At 29.8% G+C, this 20,921-nt stretch overlaps 3 protein-coding genes across 3 annotated transcripts; 2 read left to right on the top strand and 1 right to left on the bottom strand.

Annotated features, from left to right (window-relative positions):
- LOC108904816 (tetra-peptide repeat homeobox protein 1-like) lies at positions 1-3,297 on the top strand. The gene is made up of 2 exons (XM_018707492.1): positions 1-36; positions 2,372-3,297. Exons 1-2 carry the CDS (start codon positions 25-27, stop codon positions 3,014-3,016), a joined length of 657 nt encoding a protein of 218 aa, XP_018563008.1. The 5' UTR covers positions 1-24; the 3' UTR covers positions 3,017-3,297.
- A 12,097-nt stretch (positions 3,298-15,394) lies between these two features.
- On the bottom strand, positions 15,395-16,091 carry LOC108904801 (ejaculatory bulb-specific protein 3-like). Its single transcript, XM_018707477.1, has 2 exons — positions 15,839-16,091; positions 15,395-15,618 (listed from the first exon to the last, which is right to left on the bottom strand). Exons 1-2 carry the CDS (start codon positions 16,089-16,091, stop codon positions 15,422-15,424), a joined length of 450 nt encoding a protein of 149 aa, XP_018562993.1. The 3' UTR covers positions 15,395-15,421.
- Positions 16,092-19,363: 3,272 nt separating this feature from the next.
- On the top strand, positions 19,364-20,574 carry LOC108904844 (ejaculatory bulb-specific protein 3-like). The gene is made up of 2 exons (XM_018707537.1): positions 19,364-19,583; positions 20,319-20,574. The coding sequence occupies exons 1-2, from the start codon at positions 19,403-19,405 to the stop codon at positions 20,513-20,515; spliced, it is 378 nt and encodes a 125-aa protein (XP_018563053.1). The 5' UTR covers positions 19,364-19,402; the 3' UTR covers positions 20,516-20,574.
- The last annotated feature ends 347 nt before the right edge of the window (positions 20,575-20,921 follow it).

Here is a 20,921-nt window from a genome sequence, read left to right as displayed (position 1 = left end):
CTGTCGTTTTCTTATCTCAGCAATATGAAATTTTTGGTAAGTAGAACAATTAAGGAATAATTAAAAATAATTATTAATTAGTATGTTACAGTAATGTACAATTTTTGCATTGTTTATTATTTAATTGAGAAATTAAGTAATACTTGAAAGTGGAATGCGGTATTTGCACATAATTATTGAAACTCTTAGGAAACAATGTCTATAATATGTACTTACATTTTCTACAAAATTTTTTGGTAATATAGATTCATAAATTTTTCATTTTATAGATTACAATCAAAATCCAATCAATTTTTACACCTCTAATAAGGTTTAATTGAAATTTTGTACATTCTCATTTTATATTAATACCTATATAGGTAACCTAAGTACCTACTTTAATTTAAAATGTACATGGATGAATAAATAAATAATTTTTCAAAATATCTGCATTATATTATAATCGGTATATATGTTTTAAATTGTTATTAATTATATCTAATTTTGGTACTCGTTTTTCTTTTATAGAATTATCATAAATTAATAGCTTTATCTGTTTTTTTTTACTTTAGAAGTATTAAATTAATTCAAATTAATTAATTACAAGAACATTCCTAAATATTCAACAAATGAAGCCTTTCATATTCTAGATAGTCGTTAATAATTATCTAACAATAATGTACATAAATAAAATAAAGCGTATACCTGACATACAGTTATGTAACCGTTTTAATGGGCATAACAAGTGATATAATTAGAACTTCTGACAGAGGTGAGATCACAAATTTAATTTTATTAGATTTTTCATTTGAGTCATTCAATTTTCGATATCATTAATCATGAAGTTGTATTAAACATTTTATTTTTATTAATTTTCATAAATTGCAATTTTATTAATTCATAGTGCTTTGACCTATAGATTTCAGTATGTATAAGCGAATAGAGGGAGCTCGTCCAAAGTATGAAGAACTACATTTACGACATTAATTTAGTACTCAATTCACACTAATATAGCAAAACAAATTATAAATAATTTTTAAATTGATATGTGCTTTTAATATATTTTTATTATAAGCCTCAGAAATAATCTACATACCTATAATGAACAATGTTCTATATTCATGTCTACTTATATCGTTATGTCAATATTGTAACCTATGATTACCAAAAAATTATTGATTTGGTAAAAAGGTATATGTTTACTTATCTTAGATTGGCTTTTATCAGATTTAATTATATAAAAACAATTCAAACATAAGTAAAAAAATATATAAATATGCCATAATTAGCTATTTTAGCAACACTAAATTACTACATTTTTCTTTATATTGGCCTTAATTTTTTTGGTGCAATTAGTAACATTAAAACAGTCTAAAAACAGGCACGTTTTCTGTTTGCCTTTTTACCACAGAATTATGTAGAGGCATACATATTGCCTTTTAAAACAATTGCCTACGCGCATGTCACTGGTTTTTGGAGACATGTTAATATAAACTTTTTTTCATAAGGTGATTTTAGGAAATTTTTTAGATTACTCATATTTAAAGGTCATTTTCTCTTCTGTTTTCTGCTTGTTATAAAAATTGTCCATATAAATAAGAGCAAAAAATATTGAAAATCAAAATACTGTGGATACTAGATTTTACCAAGGTAAATTGATCTAAATTAGTTTATTGTCATCCAAGAAAATTACACCCGAATTATCGCTGGCTTTTTTCTTGACACTCTGTACATTAAAAAAATTGAAACTCAAAAACAGTGGATTATTTTAACAAAAGTACATTTTTTGTATACAATGAAATTTTATGTTGTGGTTAAAAACATAATTTCAATAAAGTAATGTATTAAAATGTTATTAGGAGAGGTAGTTGCAGATGCTAAAGAACACATATTAGTATCTTTATATACTTACTTGTACCTAATTTTAATTAAATATATTGCTTTTTGGGAAAGATACAGCTAAAATTTAATTTAGTGTAAAAAATAATTTTTGACGCTCTTTGTTTAAAAAATAAACGACTATGGGTTCATGGTCTGTAGGAAATAATCATCTTATTTTTTAATATTCTCTTTTTTACACTCATTTCTGAAACAACCTGTATATTATGCGTAATGTAGTCCCATTTCTTTATGTGAAATAATATCTAAATCAACTCAGGAATTGAACCCTAAACTTTTTTTATTGTTTTCAGTTCCTTTTTGCTGTTTTGTAAAATTGTAACATTACCTTTACCTACCTATAAAAGTCTTTAAACAATGTTGAAAACCTTCCAAATTATCTCATATTTTTGTTTCTCCACCACTTTGAACATAGACCAAGACGAAATTTAACTACAACTACTACTACTAAGTATGAATAAGATCCAAAATGTATGTTCGTTCTTTTTTAAAGGTTTGCTTCGTTTTGCTGGCGACAGCGACCTTGGCGGAGGAACAGGCAAAGAAGAAACGTGGTCTTGAACTAGGAGGATTCGGTGAACACGGGGGACTCTCTCTTGGCGGCGACTTAGGCGGTATTGGAGGAGGCTTCGGTGGAGGCTTAGGTGGGGGCTTGGAAAGCCACGGACACGTCAGCCACATCACCCTCACAAAACAAATCCCAGTACCCGTTCCCCACCCCTATCCAGTACATATAGAGAAGAAGGTTCCCTACCCAGTGAAATACGCAGTCGCTGTTAAGGTCGATAAGCCATACCCTGTTCATGTAGCAAAACCATACCCCGTCCCAGTCGACAAACCTTACCCAGTGAAGGTACTCAAGAGCTACCCAGTGCCAGTTAAGGTACCATACAAGGTGCCATACCCAGTTAAGGTACCAGTCCACATCCCAAAACCATACCCAGTCCCAGTGCATAAGCCAGTGCCAGTACATATTCCAGAAATCAACATCGTGAAGAAACCAGTGCCTGTCATCGTCCATACCGGTCATGATGAAGGTCTAGGAGGTGGTCTTGGTGGTGGACTTGGAGGTGGTTTTGGAGGACATGGATTCAGTTCTGGTGGATTCTCTTCCTTTGGAGGAGACTATCATCATTAGGAATCTTCATTCTTCCGCCTCGTTACAAGCTAGCCTTAAAGTCATGAAACGTATTGAACGTGGTTGAGATGCAGATGATGCAACTGCATTTATTGTTTTGGTAGCGTGTTTGTTTGCTAAACTCTATCGTTCGTCGCTTTCTGCTTTTTATTTTACATAATTATATCTGTGATATTCCGTTGTCAGCAGCAAACAAATCATGAGTTCCAATTCAATGACTATCTTTTTCTCATCACCTCTTTTATACTTGTTAAAATACTAATAAAAATATTATTCAAACCTGTAAGCTGTCTTATTTGCATTTAAAATTGCGATGTAGTGTGACATTGAAACACGTGTTTGCTTTAATTTAATTACTGTAATGAATATCTAAATTTCAAATATAATTTTTGTGACAACTTCATCATTTTGTATTGATGATTGCATATATTCAGTTTATTTATTAAAAATTAATTCTTATTAAATAAAATGAATATAGTTCATGGCAAATCAATCAGTTACATCCAAATAATAAAATCAGTTTCAGTTTTTTGTCATTATTAGTTGACCTTGTCGGAATACTTAGAAGAACAAAACTTAATGACCAGTTATTTTTAATATACAACAAATATTGACATATGTTGTCAAGAAACCTATTTAAATATTTATGAAGTATGTGAAACAAGATAATATCATTGTAAAATTATCTTTTTAAAATAATTTAAATACTTTAGGGTTATCTGATCTTGTGACAACCAGTTTAAATAGTTGAAGTCGAATTATGATTGACATTAATAAATCGGAATGTTAATGAAGAATTAAAAACATAGGTACCTAATTAGCAGGTATTTTAGTAGGTACCGTAACAAATATGAAAATGGTATTGTAATAGTTAATTAAATTGTTTTTAAAAGTAATTGTTTTAAATTCTTTAAAGAATGTTAAAATATTTAAACCCACAGGGTGGTTCACAACTAGGGTTAGTGCAGCTTCGTACGTAAACATTTGTAAGGGTAAAGGAATTTTTTAAATTAAATTTTCTGTAATACAGATGAAACTATTTAATAATTGGCATACTGATAAAAAAATTGATAGTGCGCCCTAGTCCGACCTATTGGGCTTCCAACAAATTCATATTTTTACCAATTAAAGATAACAATAAACGCAAATCATGTACCAAATTTGGTTGCTCTATGTTAAGGCATTGCTGAAATATTATCTTTTTTCAAAATGTAACACTCATCTTCAAAGGCCAATATTTCTTCAGTGGTACATTCCAAAAAAAATACATAACAAATCGGCATATTTTAAGATCTTCTCAGAGTTATATGAAACACCCTGTATATTGACACAAATCGAAAATTTTCCTGCCAATGTAGAATATGTAAATGGCCCTCATCCATTTCTGTTACCTGATAATTAGACAGAGCGAAAACCTCGCATTCGTGGGAGAAATTTTCCGAGTCGATTTTTTTGTATTCAGATTCGTGAGATGTTCCTTAACATGAATCAAGATGATGCCAGCTGGAAATCTGGTGCCCATTTGTTTAAACAAACTTTTTTTAAACAAATTGTAAAAATTGTTTTTTTTTCACTCCATTTGGCACATTGTAAACAAAAAAGTCCCTATGCACTATGCTTCTAAAATTGATAGTTTTAAAGTTATAAACAATTTAAGTTGCTAAAAATGCGAAAATGACGATTTTCAACGGCCGATTTCCGGGTTAAAAATTGTCATTTTTGATGTTGCCAGGTACCTCAATTAAAGTTTAAACATCCCCCTACAAGACGTTGAAGAGTTTTTGGGATTCGCGTTATTCTAAAGCCTTGTTTTTTAATTGTTAATAAAGCGCTATACTCATACGCGGATTCGCTATTTCGTCTAACGGATTCAGCTTATGTTTTATGTCTGAACTAAGCAACGAAGAGTTTAATGCATTGCAAAGATTATACCTAAAAATATTAAATAAGCAAGGCAAAACAGTCGATGAAGCTAGAAAATTAATTTTCTCTCATTGTAGCGGAATGGGTATTAATTTAAGTTAAATACCATGCATTTCCGATGCATTAAAGCTACACGTCTTAAGAGCTTCTTTACAAACGTACGTATGGACAAGTTACATTTTTCCTCAATATGAATATTTGGATTTCACGGCTTTTGGTTAACAAAATGAAACAGGTGAATTATTTATTACCAAACATCCATTACCCAAAGACTTAGTTAAACAATGTAAATGTACAAAAAACTGTGAGACTAAAGGTTGTTCTTGCAGGAAAAACTATGTCATTTAGCATTCTAAGTACCTACTATTACTACTCATAAAATAATGTAAAAATTGATTATTTAAATTTCATAATTCATAACAATTTTATTTAATTAATTCAAAATTGTACGAATAGAGTGCAGAAAACAAAATAAAAGGGCAATAGTATCAAATACATTTGATTTTTATTAACATTTATTTAATACTGCATATTATAATTATAATCATAAGAATTCTCACACTGTTCTATGTTACAACCACATAAAGGTACACAAGTGAAATAGTTTTTCCTACAAGAACAAGCTTTAGTCTTACAGTTTTTTGTACATTTACATTGTTTAACTAAGTCTTTGGGTAATAGATCTTTGGTAATAAATTTACGTATTAGAGACGTGCGCGCGGCTCATAGTGCATTATTCACAATTAAAAGACCAAGGCTTTAGAATAAGGCGAGTCCCAAAAACTCTTCAGAATCTTGTAGGGGAATGTTTAAACTTTAATTTAGGTACCTGGCAACATCAAAAATGACAATTTTTAACCCGGAAATCGGCCATCGAAAATCGTCATTTTCGCATTTTTAGCAACTTAAATTGTTTATAACTTCAAAATTATCAATTTTAGAGGCATAGTGCATAGGAACTTTTTTGTTTATAATGTGCCAAAAAACCTAACATTTTTCCGGAGTGAAAAAATCAATTTTTGCAATTTGTTTACCTTAGAAAAAAAAACAATTACGCATTTGGGCCTACTAAAAATGATAGTACCGTTAATTTTTCTTTACATTCTGTTGAACATTCTGGAATTCGGCAAATAAGTTAAAAAAAAGAACTGGAACAATGCTACGACATAAATTATACGACTAAGTAAGTATGTACTCCGTGGGGATATCAACCTTAATAAATTGAGTGTACACTGAAAGAAATGCGTTTTATTGCTTATTAGAATTCTATATACCATTATAAGACCATTGTATACTATATGTGACAGTTAAACAGGTGAATATTGGATATAAAACGCGTACTGTTAGCACAGTTGTATAGTGACTATAAACCTTATTCTCTATTAAATTATTGTAAGTATAACTAGTATACAACGTTTTTTATACCCTTTACGAAATAATAGCAATAACTGTTATTAAAGTGTTTCATATCGTTATTAGAACATCTAGTACTGGTTATAAATTTTATAATAATAAATGTATTAAACTGTTGTATACTCTGTATGAGTTAAAAACATATGTCATTAAGTTTTCAGAAATTTTATTGGATAACTGTAATTACAAGCTAAGGTTCTAATGTAAACATACATAAAACATACTTTTAAGCATTAAAAATGATGACAAATCGCTCCCAAAACTGTCCAGTTTATTTTCTTAGCAACGATGCACCCGTATTTTCTTGTATTACATGAGAATTTGCACTATAACTCTTCCACCTTAAGAATGAAGCATCCCCAGAAAGGTTGAGCTTCTTTCCATATAATTTTATTTCCTCTGGTTGATTGACTTTATACCCATGCTCTTCTTTGTCACCGTTAACCTTCTGTTCCTCCATCTTATGTAAAACTTAACATCAGCGATTTCTAATAGGACCTACAAAATAATAATTTTTAAGATTTAGACAAGATTTACATTTGAAAAAACAAAACAATTACAAGCCATAAAACAGTTAGATACTTACATAATAATTTTCCATTTCACACAACGCGATATGATCATGTATCCCACAAAACATGTGCATATACTGTCCATTTTCATCAAACTAGACGTGTGTAAGTCGATGCACAGCGGACTGTCGGAAATTTTACGATTGTTGTATTTTCTCTTCTTGAGTAAAGATAATAAAGACGTTGTGGTTTTGTGTGTTTATTTTGACAATGATTGAACATGTATGGACAATAAAAGTGGACTGTATAAGATAGTTGAGTACCGTTCTGCTTCATGCATAGCATGCTACTGAAATCTTAGAAGGGATGAGCTCGTGCGGCGAACCCTAAATCAGCGGCTGGAATAGCCAGGTTTCTTATTGAGTCGGCGCACTTCGCTCTCGGGTCTGACATATGATTATTATTACAAGACTATGAATATAACTTAACAACGATCATAACCGATTATGCACCGAGAGGTGACGATCACTTAACCATTATAAGACGCGTTTTACACGTTAAAAACGGAAACATATTCAGTATAAGAACGAATAATTCTGTTAATACAATTGTTATATACAAATTCGGATACTGGTCTTTATACAACAAATCTTCCCTACTATACAACTGGAATATAAAGTCTATAACACCTAATAATGTATAAGTAATTCATTATAACCTTTATTTCATAGATGCATAAGGTGTATTAAGCACCTTCCAGTTAAATTCATTGAATAAGGAGTTTGGAGATGATTGATTTTTTTTTAATAAAAGTTGTATATTGGTTATAAAAGTTTTAATATGCGCTATACACATTATTCTAGATAAACAGTTTAATAAGCCCATTTCTTTCAGTGTAGGGAACTCGAATATGATCTAAGATTTTTCCTTCGACAAGCGATTTATGTGCCATAAGAAAAGTATACAGGGTGCTAGAAGTTTGACTGCCTTAATATTAACAGACGATAGAATTCATTAAAATAAACAATAAACCTTATATGACAAGGGTCCTAAACCATTTCCGAGAAAAAAATTATCAAAATCTCCAACTTGTACAAAAGTTCGATTAATTAAGGAATATTTACATAACTGTGTGCATAAAATACAATGTTTATCACTTTTTTTGAACTTCTCTATGCTTAATTCTAAAAAATAATTAGCGTTGTAATAAATTTAAAATTCGATAAAATTTATATCAAGCAATGTGACAACGGCTGGCGGCGGTTTATTAACACGAGGTATTAAGGTGTCCAGCAACCACCAATTCGCAATTTAGTTGGTATCTGGATTCGACCGTGTAGGAGTGTTTTTTGCGTTCCACTATTTCCTTTTCTTGAGGTGTTTTTCAGCGAGTGCCCGAACATTGGATTCTCGTGTCGTGCGTGCATCGAAAATGGCAGTGGACATTTTGGGCATATATTGTAGTTTGTTTTGTACTTGTGTGTTTAAAAATTGCTGAATTTTGCTTTTTGGTGGAAGTACCTAAATTATTTTTAATACGTATGATTATTTGGACGACGTGAATCTTTGGGTACTTTAATTACATATTTTTCAAACACGTAATTTGATTATAAGTAAAGTTCCTGTTTTAAGAGATTCATAATTATTAAAATTCGAGATAAAATTTAAGCACAACACTATCTCCCTACTATAAAATCGATACATTTTATTTTATTTATTTAAAAATTGGAAAACAACTGTCTTGAAATTTACTAAATGTTTCACAAATAATAGCTGTTTACATTTTTTCCGTAGGACAAGTCTACCGCATATACACGTGTGTGCATCAGCAGGTTAAGCGCTGTTCTCGCGTTGTGATGAAACTCCCAATATTAGTATTCGCTGTATTTTGAAAACTGTTAATCTCTTACGCCCCTGTAATATACAACTTTTTAGTTCATTTATAATTACTCTGTCTCATGTTGAAATAATGGCAGTCAAACTGCTTACACCCAGTATATCTCCACATTAATAGTGTCCTCTATGAAAGAGTATTTAAAAGTAATTGTCGTAATAAACAGTGTAATAAAAATATGTTAACCCTTTGCTATTAAACAGTGGAATTAACCATCATTTCAAAATATTCCTTGGTAACTTTAACTAAATAAATTTGACCACAATAAAAAACATCTTAGTTGTAACTTAGATGTCAATAATTTAAAAACCAGTCTTCAGAAGTTATATGAAAAAGTGTAATCATTAAATTTGATATGTACATTAGATTTGAAATGAAGGTTAAGTAAACAAATATTGATGTGACGGTGGCGTGATTGTGAAGGGAATTCCATGAAAAATATGCAGATTGAACGTTGAATGTTGGGAATATTGACTTCAATTAACTGATAAACATTCTGTTGTTTTGTTCGATGCCTGTAAAAAAGTTTTTAATAATTTTGCGAATGCTCCAGGACAAGGACAGATATATTTTTCATGTTTCTTATGTAGGGCATCTTTGGTATTATATAAATTAAACAATCAGTCCAGGAGATATTAATAAACATGGCCTGTAGATAAAAATCATTATATTTTGACTAGTAAAATTAATTAATATTAATACCCTGCATGTAAGATTGTTAGAAAAGTAACTACTCTAATAAACATAGTAGGTAATAAAAATATGATGACCCTTTATTTACATTGCTATTAAACTGGAATTAACCACCATTTCAAAACATTCCGTGGTAACTTTTGGGACATAACGAACTGATATAAAAATTCCAGTGCTATTAGTCATTTAGTCATAGTATGTAAATTAAACAATCAGTACATATGATATTAATAAACAAGGCTTGCAGATAAAAATCATTTTGACTACCTATGTTTACAATTAATTATTGAAAATTATTTGCTATAGCAGATAACGCCGAATAACCTTCCGATGTGCTATTGATTACAGGATTTTAAATGGAACTATGACGTTCAAGATATTTCATTACATGACTCGTTCAAATGGTCATTGTAGATGAAAAAACCGCGGAGTGCTATTAAATTAGAGGGTGGAAATTGGAGGTAGAGGTGAAAATGCACCTCTTTCAGTTTTTTAAATGTAGCCAAATTTCGCTGTAGTACTTTTTTGACTAATTTGTGAAAATTTTTATTTATTTTTAACAAATAAAACTATTGAAATAATTTTTTATTAAGTAAAGAACCAATTTGTTGTAAAGATAATAAGAATTATAATCATTATTATGTTAAAAACGACGAGAATCTAAAAAATATTTAAGTTTGACCAGTTATAACTCAGTTAATATTAGTCTAAAAACTTTTGAAAACATCATTTTGAAGGGAATCTTATCTAGTTTTTTTGTACAGCAATTTTCTTTGCCTACTTCTACTAAAAAAAAATAAAGTCCAAAAAGTAAAAAAAAATCAAAAAATCTTATTCCTTACTTATACTATACCGAAACTTTACTTCGTTTTCGTGCTATATATATAAAATTGCAAAAGTGCATTTTCACCTCTATCTTCAATTTCAACCCTCTAATTTAATAACACCCCGCGGTTTTTTAATTTTTATGACCCTTCATGTGATGAAAACTCTTTCCTTCCTTTTTTGCAAAATACGAGAATTAAAACGAATACCTAATGGTAAACGCGACGAAAATCGAAAAATTGGCTAATTGTAAGTTTGAGCGGCCATATTTCAGTCAATTTTCATCCCAAAACAACCTATTGTTTTGACGGAAATTTTATCTATTTTTTTTCTATGAAGCAATGCCTATACCTATCTTTACTCAAAGAAAACTAGAGGCAAAAAATTTAATTTTTTGCTTCTTTTTCAAATTGTTTATTAACGATTTTTTGCATAAAATTTTCCTTTAAATTTTTTAAATAAGCCATTTCGATGGGAAATTCAATTCGCTAAATAATTTTTCCTATGAAATATAGGGAAATTTTGATTCAATCCCTATCTTCATTTTCCACCCTCTAATTTAATAGCACTCCGCGGTTTTTTCATCTACAATGACCCTTTGAACGATTCATGCAATAAAATTGTTCGAATGTCATAGTTCTTTTTAACCCTGTTTTTTGGATATAGTCAATAGCCTACGAGGAAATAATTCTTTTTCTACTTCGCGAAATGAAAATGAATAAGTCCTAGTAGATATATTTTGGTTGATATTTTTAGAAAAATTGATTTATGACTGATTTCGCTCAAGAAAATATTTTAACTTCCCACACATTCTATGATTCTATTTTTTTGATTTTGTTTCCTACACACCAGTTCAATCTAAAACTAAAATGAGTTCCAAAAAATAATTGATTTAATTTTTGACATATTGGAATATGTGCCTATACAGGGCAGCCCATCGAAAACGTACCGTAATTTTGCCGAAAAGTTCTTTACTACCCTGTAATGCCTTGCGGTACGTTTTCGATGAGCTACCCTGTATTTAATATACTATTAAATCTGTAATGCTTTTTTCATTTAGATTGATGAATGTTTTGAAAATTCAACAGAATAAAACAATTATTATCAGTTGGATTAACTTAACGAAAATCAAAGATGAAAGTAAGGGTACATTATGTTATAATATATAATATTACTTTCATTCCTTATTAGTTGTATAATTATTTACCCTTTCTTTACATAAATAATACATAATCAATTAAATGTAATTAACATGTAAGTAATAATTGATTTAATATTTCAAAATATAAAAGTAGAAATAGAATTATGTGGCATAAAATTTCACTTTCTACTTTTGGCGCAAGGACTTGTTTCATTAATATTTTTATTTCATTCACAAAATATTCAATAACGTAAATAAAACGTATTACCCATTACCCATGTCAATTTTGAAAAAAATACCAAATGGTTCCTATTGTAATTTACAACCTTATTTCATATTTTGTTGCCATAATTAATCATAAACGAATTGCAAAATTGTATAAAATATAAATTATTTATATTTCCTGTACATTACTGGAACAATATTCCCATCCCCATATACTTCAATGCGCATTACCAAATTTACTATAAATATGAGATTTTTTTTTAAATTTTTTATCAAATCATCATCAAATCTTGAGAATAACAGTGAAATAATGAAAGCAGTTTTATTTTTGACCGTTATTTTTGCAATTGAAGCGTTTTCCACCGACATTTTCTCAGCTAAATGTGAAGTTTTATCATTTATTGTTATAAACAAAGTATACAAACAATTTCAGCTTTGGTACTATTAATTTTCTTCGATATTTTTCAACGCGGGGGTGGACCTATTACGCCCACCTCCATCCGAAGAGCGGCAGTTAAAGATCGATTCGCTTATATACCATAAAAGTCCTTTCATATGGATGAAAATCAACCGTGGCACTATTGGTCACTAAAATGTGCCTTGGGCTCTCGGACTATAAGAGAATGGTATTATAACATATTAAAAATAAAGTAAAACACTTTTTATACCCTAATGAGCTCCTATTCAAAATATTTTTTATTGTGACATCATCGTAACATTTCTGGAGTCTATCAAAGCAGATATTTTCTTAGGGTTCTTCAATTTCTACTTAAGGCTAAATGATATTTATGACTATTATAGGTATAATGTATACGTTAATTATTATAATTATTATATTGCAGAATTTAATATTTTCCTTCTAATTAAGCATTTATGCTCGTTTCATCTTTTGAAGAAAAGAACACATCGAAGAAAACCTCAAAGAACTCTAAAGATGTTACAATCTCCAGTGGAACCTTTTAATATATTTAAATCCCCGTTTTATCAGCTTCTCTTCATTACAATTTAATTTAAATTTAATAAGTAGTAATAGAATGACAGAACTACAGTCCCAAATTGAAACATTCATATAGCCCAGTTACTGTAGCTGAAAATATAGTAATACCTCCGAATTTTTTATGCATCGATTTTTGTCAAAATTTAGAATTAGGCTCGTCTTACCCCCCACTTCAAACCTTATATATGCACTAGGTGTGTTTTTTGTTCTTAAGGGGTGAAAACCACCCCTTATTGGAAAAAAGAAAAAATACAAATTTAAGCATTTTATGTAATCAAATCTTTTTTATTTATGCAGTATGAGTAATTTTATGTGGTATTTAACATGAAATTTAATGTATCTCAAATTTTCAACCCGGAAAAACCTTTATAAACCACTCCTTTGGATGAAAATAATATAAACATTTTTTTTTTCAACTTAAAACGTTTTAATCATGCATTTTTGTCAAATTAAAACTGATTTCTTGATTAAACAATCTTTTTTATTGATTGCAACCTTTCAACCCTTGAAAAATACTCCTTCTTTCGAAAATAAAATGAAAAAATATTATTGAAAGAGTAGAAACATTTTAAATGTGCATTTATTCCCTTCTTATAAAATAATTCTGAATTGATTGCAACTTTTCAACCCTTAAACCCCTTACATTTATGTATGTTATACACACACAAAATTATGATTATTTTATAAATTTTTATTTTCCTTTTTAATAATAATGAATACAAAAAAAACATAATTATATGTAAATGATTCTTATTCGTCGTCACTGCTATTCTCTTCACAATCATGCTCGTCCTCTTCGATGATTGGAGGAGAATTTAGGCAGTTGTCGCCGGATCATGTTCCACATGTCAAATTACGTATATCCAAGTGTCGAAATACGTACATATATAAAAAGATCTAAATGCTTCAAAATTCTTGTTTGACCTAAATTTTCTTAAAATTATCACCTATACACGTGTTTATTTTTTTGACGATAACTTTCTTATTTTTAAAATTTTTAATTGCACAAAGGCTCATTTTGCAGGAAATTGTAAGGGCTACGTGAACTGTTGATTTTTTTAAGCCCTTCATTTTTAAGTTTGAAAGGTTTAAAGGGCTCGAAAAGGGTGGTTTTCTCATTCATATGATAACTTAAAATGGCAATATCTCGATTAATATTAATTTTAGAGAAATAAAAAATTAAAATCTTCAGCAAAAATAAAGCTAAATTTTGTTACTCTTGTATTTTTGTCATACACCTTTTAATTTTTAATTTGCAGCGTAAAAATCGATTTTTTTTTAAATTTGAAAAATTAACATTTTCAAAAATTAAGTTTTTTTTCGAAATCATGCTTCTTTGTAAGTGAGCCAAAGACCCAGAACATATTTTTAAAACGTAAATGAAAAAATCTGTAAATGGATTACATTTGATTTTAATTCTGTCGCCAAAGGCACTGATTTGTTTATTAATTTTTTCTTAAAAAAAATGAGGCTATCATGTTATTTCGATCATATTTCCGTTAATTTTGATTCTAAAGACTTTTAAAACAGCTAATTTTAAAGGTTTTTCAAAGTACTTTAAAAAAGGTTCAAATAGTTTTTTTCCTAATATTTATGGTTTTGGCGTTATTTAACGTTAACTGGTTCCAATTTAGTTTTTAGCTAACATATAATAATGTTTAAAAATCCATAACTCGGTTTATATTGCAATTAGAGAAAAACAAAATAATGCCATTAGATTTGTTTTTATTACCTTTCTTTTTGTTCATTACAACTTTTTCGTTAAATCCAATGGTTTCAGAGTTATTTGCAAAGAACTGTCCGAAAACAAGAACTTTCTCAGTAAAAAATCATCATTTTCAATGACGAATTACTCGGAAAACATTGGATTATCCAAAAAACTTTATATAACATTTGTTACTTAAAACTAACTCCTCTATCGATTTCTGTGGTTATTTTGGGCGTAAAAATGTCCACCCTCAAGAAGGGGTGGGAACCACCCCCCAGGGCAAAAGCACACTTCGGCACTATATAAGTTTTGTTTCTTGAGGCATTCCCCACATTCAGTCAAAATTTTACATCAATCGGTTCAGTTATAAAGAATTCGGAGGTAAAAACCCTTAGTAACTGGACTAATAGTATCGACACTATCGATAAATATAATTCAAGGAATAAACCGATAAACGTATATCGAGGAACACCTAAATTGTCTTACCTGGAAGAAACCAACACATATTTTCATAGTTTCGTTTGCAAAAAGTGGAATTTGATTTGCAAACAATTAATATGGACTACACTTTATCGTTATCGTTATTACTCCATTATTTCTTGGCTGATTGCCATGTTATCAATTTCGATTTATTGAGCTTTAGAGAGGCATATATCTCTTTTTCAGAGGAGAGAGACTTTCTGCAAATGCCAGGAAGTTTAAACCGCTGACGAGGCAACCAGCCTGGAAATGGTTCCAACAATAATTTCCATCGACTAAGAAATTAGATATGAAGGAGAATTTAGTTATTTTTCCAAACCTGTATTATTATTTGCATATTTATACGTATTTTATTAAAGCAATTTAATAAAAGTTACTAAGTCTTACATTTTATTTTTAGCAGTTTTGATTATAAAATAATTAAAATAGTAATATGTATACTGTGACTATATTTTTAATGTATGATACTTAACTATTTTACATATAGGTACATTATACAACTACATGGTGGTACTTAAATGATACACTTTAAGAGATACTTAATATATACATGATACCGACATATGTTATTATTTGTATTGTGAAAAATATTATTTAAATCTGTACTTCTTCTTTCTTACTTAGTTCTTCGTATTTCTTTCTGTAATTACCTTCTGGATCGTATTTAGCGAGCAGCTCATTCCAATAATCTCTCTTATTATCAACTAAATATTTGATGACCTTCTTGACTCCATCTCTGTGTTTCTCAGAGCATTTTTCACATTCGTTTTCTAAAGCTTCAGGGATAACCTCTGAAAATACGAAAACAAAAAATTAGATTTTTTCAAGATATTTAGTCCACATTTCCACATATCTAATTTTATGAATTTTAATTATTAAATAACAGATGATTTTTAATTTAAGACTGATCATAAATTGTTCTGATTAAAAATATTGGACTATTAAAGAAAAAAGGTACACTTGTTTTATTCCAACAACGAGAAATGTCTTTTTGTTCCTAATATTACTTACTTTTTAATTCGGCGGCGTCACTAGAACATTTTCCTTTATCCAGCAAACAGTTCATATAGTTCCTTAGTAGTCTCTCGTTTTTGAGAATGTTATCCAGATCCACATTGTCGAATTTAGTAGTGTATTTCTGACACAAGCACTCAATTGCAAAAATAACAGTCAAAAATAAAACCACTTTCATTGTTTCACTGTTAGTTGCTGTTATTCTCAAGATTTGATGATGCTTTGATAAAAAATTAACCAAATTTCTCATATTTATAGTAATTTGGTAATGCTCATTATAGTACATATATGGGGTGGGAATACTTTTGCAGTGATATACAGGAAATATAAATAATTTATATTTTACGCAATGCATTTATAACCACACATACATTTTAATTAGGAACAACAAAATATAAAACAAGGTCGTAAATTATAAGAGAAACTTTTTTTCAAAATTGATAACATGGTAAATGTTTTTGTATTTTTGGGTATTTTGCCACCTGTGACAAAAACCTAAAATATTAATGAAATAAATCTTTGTGACAAAAGGATCAGGTATTTTTATTTTTGAAGTAAATTTCTATGCATTCAATTTTGTTTCAGTTGTTATACATATTTTGTATATTTTGAATATATGAAATTGATTATTATTGCAAGCTCATGTTACCTACAATTAATGTTATTAATGAAAATTTGCATGTGGAAAATTTACTAACTTTAATAAATTTTTAATTTACGAGATATGGTGTCATTTAGTATTTTTTTAAGGTACTACATACAAACTGAGTGGCACACTCTTTACATAAAAGTAGTAAGACCTGTCTTTAGTTGCAAGTTGCAAATTTGATTCAAATTCATTTATTGGCATACATATCGATATTTAGCATAATATTAACAGTGGCTGTAATTTTGAAAAATGATTTTAGAATGTCATTTGAAATATGTAGGTTAAGTAGGTATATTAAAACTAGCTAATTTGTCAATTTTGAATATCGTTTAGAATAAAATTTATATCTTAGTCCGAAAATTTAAATATGTATCTTGCCACATTGTAAGTACCTAATTGTGCTAGTAGAGCTATTAAATAAAACAAAAGCCGTATAGTAATAATAATTAAATTACGTAAAAGAAGTTAAAATTTTGTTAACCTTGCAACTATTTTTTAATTAAAATACAGGGAGTGCAATGGCGTTTTGTTGGAAACTTTCAACTGTATGTTAAGTGGGTATTCAGCATAGGCGGAGGACAGTTCAACACTATGTTTCTATCTGTAATAAGTAAACGTGGAAAAATTATCCAAAATCTAACTCTCCATATAATATGATTCATCCAATGGGTTCATTCAGTAATATTTAATTTATAACTTGTTTTTTTTTTACATTTTCCGCGAGCACTTAATTACCTAAGTGTATGGTAATAAAATCAAGTCGATAGCTGTAATATTAACCAAGACAAATAATTTTAGTTTGTAAAATAGATGAACCCATTCTTTTTTAGAAATCGAAAAGTTCCTTCTCACAGCTACGCCATCCACAAATACGGAGAGTGGAAAAGTATTTCTATACCAAATCGAACCCTTCACTGTCCTCCGCCTATGGCTAACACCGACATTAAATACATTTTAGAAGTAGGAATGTCGAGTGGTACACATCCTGTATTTGGTTAAGGAATATAGGTACGGGTGTCCCAGTGTGAGCGTACAAAAATTTAACAGGGGTAGACCAGAGCAAAATAAGATTAAAATTCTTGTAAAATATTTTTCTGCCATGCACTCTCAGTATCGACTGCATTAATTCGTAGAAAAATACATGTAAAGATTTACTTTGTTCTTATCTAGTAGTTACCTGTCATTATAAAAAAAAGTTTTATACAAGTGTACATGTCAAAATTAATGACAGTACTCGATGTTACGAGAAATTAAGTTTACAAAACAAGAAGATATTAAGTAGGTATTACGGATTTTTCCAACAATGAATATGCCGATATGATATTTGTCTACTACAGTTTCTGTGATGGAAATTCGTTGGCGGCCTCATGACACGTATTTCAACGAGTTTTCCAAAGAGTCCGTGAGACCGGGAGTGTTAAAATTGGAAATACCACAATAAGAGATAATTTGGAAGATGCAAACATTTTAGAAGAAAATGTAATAGCTGCTGTTGTTGATGATCCTTCCACCAGCGACCGAAGAATATCAACACAAGTAGGTGTTCCACGAAGCAGCATCTGGAGAATTTTAAACCGAGAAGAACTGCACTCATACCACCTACATAAAGTACAAACTTTGCATCCTGGTGATTATTATTTCTATAAAAATATATCGTGGAGCGATGAAGCTACGTTTACGAGAAATGGTATAAATACATAATTTAAAAAAATTTCATTTCTGGTCCAGTGAAAATCCGCATGTGATACGTCCCTCAGCGGTTCAAAGTAGACTCTCCATAAATATTTGGGGATGAATCTTCAACAGAGTCATTCTGCATGCTCAAATTATTGTAGACCGTTTAAATTCAGAGAGATACAAGGATTTTTTAGGAAACATTGTTGATGGCGTACTATATGACGTTCCTTTAACTTTGCGAAATCAAATGTACTACCAACAAGACGGAGCACCTGCTCATAACGGAAGATAGGTATCTGCGTAGCTCGATTTACATTTTCCAGAAACACGAGAGACGATTTACTTCAAAAAATTAATGCAGCCACCGAGCAAATTCAAGCAACGGTTGATTTGCGAAGGGTTTACAATTCCTTGGTCAAACAATGTAGGACATGCACTGAAGTACTTAAATGGGCAACATTTCGAATTTATTGAAATAATTGTTTTCGATTTTTATTTTTAATATTGTCATTTTGCTAACATAATTTCGTTCCTGTTATATAATTTTCAATTTTATTTTTTGTAACCAAATATTAAATAATTCATAGAAAACTTGTTTAGTTTCTTCGTATTTATTGAACCGCATCTGCGTGGGAAACTATACCTCAACGATAAACAACTCTGGTTTTTATATTGACAGGTACCTACTAGATAACAACAACTAAAATCTTTACATGCATTTTTCTACGAATTAATGCAGTCGATACTTTACTCGAAAACGGTTTATTTTTGCGCTATGAAACAAGAGCACAGTCTTTGTTCAGAATTGATTGCAGATTCAGGAAAACTTGATCAAATTACATAAAACGGATATGCAAAAGTTATGAAGACACAACCTTCAGGACAAGTTGACCTAGGCCGAGCCTGGCGTCAGATCGAAATAATCACCATGTAGTTTTAATAGATGTACACGTCACCCAAAAATTACTTAAATCCCTGAAAGGGTTTTTGAGTTAATGAGGAAAGTTGTCATTATTTTTTTCTAAACAACACCCTGTGACTCAGTGAGAGTGGTATTGTCACACTGGGACACCTTGTATTCATAATTAGGTACATTACATTGTACAAACAATCCAATGAACCACTTTGGAAAATTTATCCTCATCCCCACATTTCAGGTCCAGCGTCCATCAAATTAACAGTATAAATAGACGACTAAGACCAAAGTTGTTACTTGTCGCAATATTAGCATAAAAATGCATCTTACACTAATTTTTGTTTTTACTTTAGTTGCCGGTGCGTTGAGTGAAGAATATACGAGTAAATATGATAATATAGATCTAGATGCCATAATGAAAAATGAGAGGCTTTTGAAAAATTATATTGACTGCTTGTTGGACAGGGGAAAATGTACCAATGACGCAAATGAATTAAAAAGTAAGTAGAAGCTTTTTTTTAATTTTGTAAAGTATCTCTTATGGATACACAGACGATTTTTTTTTTGTTTAATTGAGTATTTCTTCCATAATGAAAAGAAAAAGAAATTTCAAACGAACAAACTTTTGCGCTAATAGGACTAGCCTAGAGGTTGATTTTGTGAACAAAGTTTTATACAAGAAAATATACGTTTGTTGACATATCACTATAAATGTTGTAAACACCTTGCAAGTTAACTTTTCCAAGACTTTTCCGTTTTCGCCATCAAAAGTTTTAGGTTTCTTTTCAGGGTAGTCGAAATATTCAACTAAGTAAGAAAAGTACAAAAGAATTCCACAAAATATATTATTGACGTTATAATTGGATATATTGACGAAAAATCAAATTGCATCCAAAATTAATAAATTGATTAATAACTTCAAACTGAGCTGCCATTAAGTTTTGGAAATTTTTAAATGCAGGTCTTTTTGTTGTTTATTTTCATTTTATTTATTTTAATAAACAGTAAGAATTAGAAGAACAGCTAAATAATAATTTTGGTGAATGTGAGCAATAATATAAAAGGTTTTTTTACTAAATAGTAGGTAACACAGATTTTTTTCATTTTTTACAGTTTAAAATTCTGTTGTAAATAATAAAGGAACGTTACCTAGTTTGTAGTTTATCTTATGAACATGTTCATCATCAACAATCTGCAGATTGTTTCCTTTTTGAACAGATATATTTCAATTTCAGAACACATACCTGAGGCATTAGAAACAGAGTGCGCTAAATGTTCAGAAAGACACAAGGGCGGAGTCAGAAGAGCAATAAAATTTTTAGCTGAAAACAGGAAAGAATGGTGGAACGAACTTGTTCAAAAATATGACCCAGATGGTACCTATAGGAAGAGATACCAGGATTTAAGCAAAAAGGAACACGTTAACGTATAATTATATATATTCCAAATGAAGAGAGCTTTTTTGTTAAAATATGAGAAATTTTAAAGATAAAATATATTTCTACACAAAGCATACATAGGATTTTTAGTGTAATTTCCTTTCATGTACTTAAAAAAAATCTTGCTCTTATTTCCAATAGATGTTTAATATCAACAATTTTAGCACTTTTAAAAGCGACGTAAAAGATGACATAAAATATCAAACAATTAGAAACAGCCAATTAAGGGTTAGAGTAATGTTAGAGTAATGTATAAAGAACAAAAGAAGTACTGTTCGATAATATTGTGGCAAGAAATTGACACAGATGCAAAGTATTTCAATCCTCAATTTCCATATTTCAAGAACTACATCAGTTCAGTTCTGAGTTCAACATAAAATTGAAAGTCTATTAAAGTTA

This window comes from Anoplophora glabripennis, unplaced genomic scaffold, assembly GCF_000390285.2.
Source record: "Anoplophora glabripennis isolate ALB-LARVAE unplaced genomic scaffold, Agla_2.0 scaffold104, whole genome shotgun sequence".
Taxonomy (NCBI): domain Eukaryota; kingdom Metazoa; phylum Arthropoda; class Insecta; order Coleoptera; family Cerambycidae; genus Anoplophora; species Anoplophora glabripennis.
Note: the sequence above shows the minus strand (reverse complement) of the source record. Positions and strands in the feature narration are given on the sequence as shown.

What these genes read in the sequence shown, in the direction of transcription:
- LOC108904801 (XM_018707477.1), bottom strand. Translation starts at nt 16,091, where the DNA reads ATGAGAAATTTGGTTAATTTTTTATCAAAGCATCATCAAATCTTGAGA. An exon ending in TGACGCCGCCGAATTAAAAA is followed by an intron (nt 15,619 to 15,838) that starts GTAAGTAATATT and finishes TCGTATTTTCAG; the next exon opens with AGGTTATCCCTGAAGCTTTA.
- LOC108904844 (XM_018707537.1), top strand. Translation starts at nt 19,403, where the DNA reads ATGCATCTTACACTAATTTTTGTTTTTACTTTAGTTGCCGGTGCGTTG. An exon ending in TGACGCAAATGAATTAAAAA is followed by an intron (nt 19,584 to 20,318) that starts GTAAGTAGAAGC and finishes TTTCAATTTCAG; the next exon opens with AACACATACCTGAGGCATTA.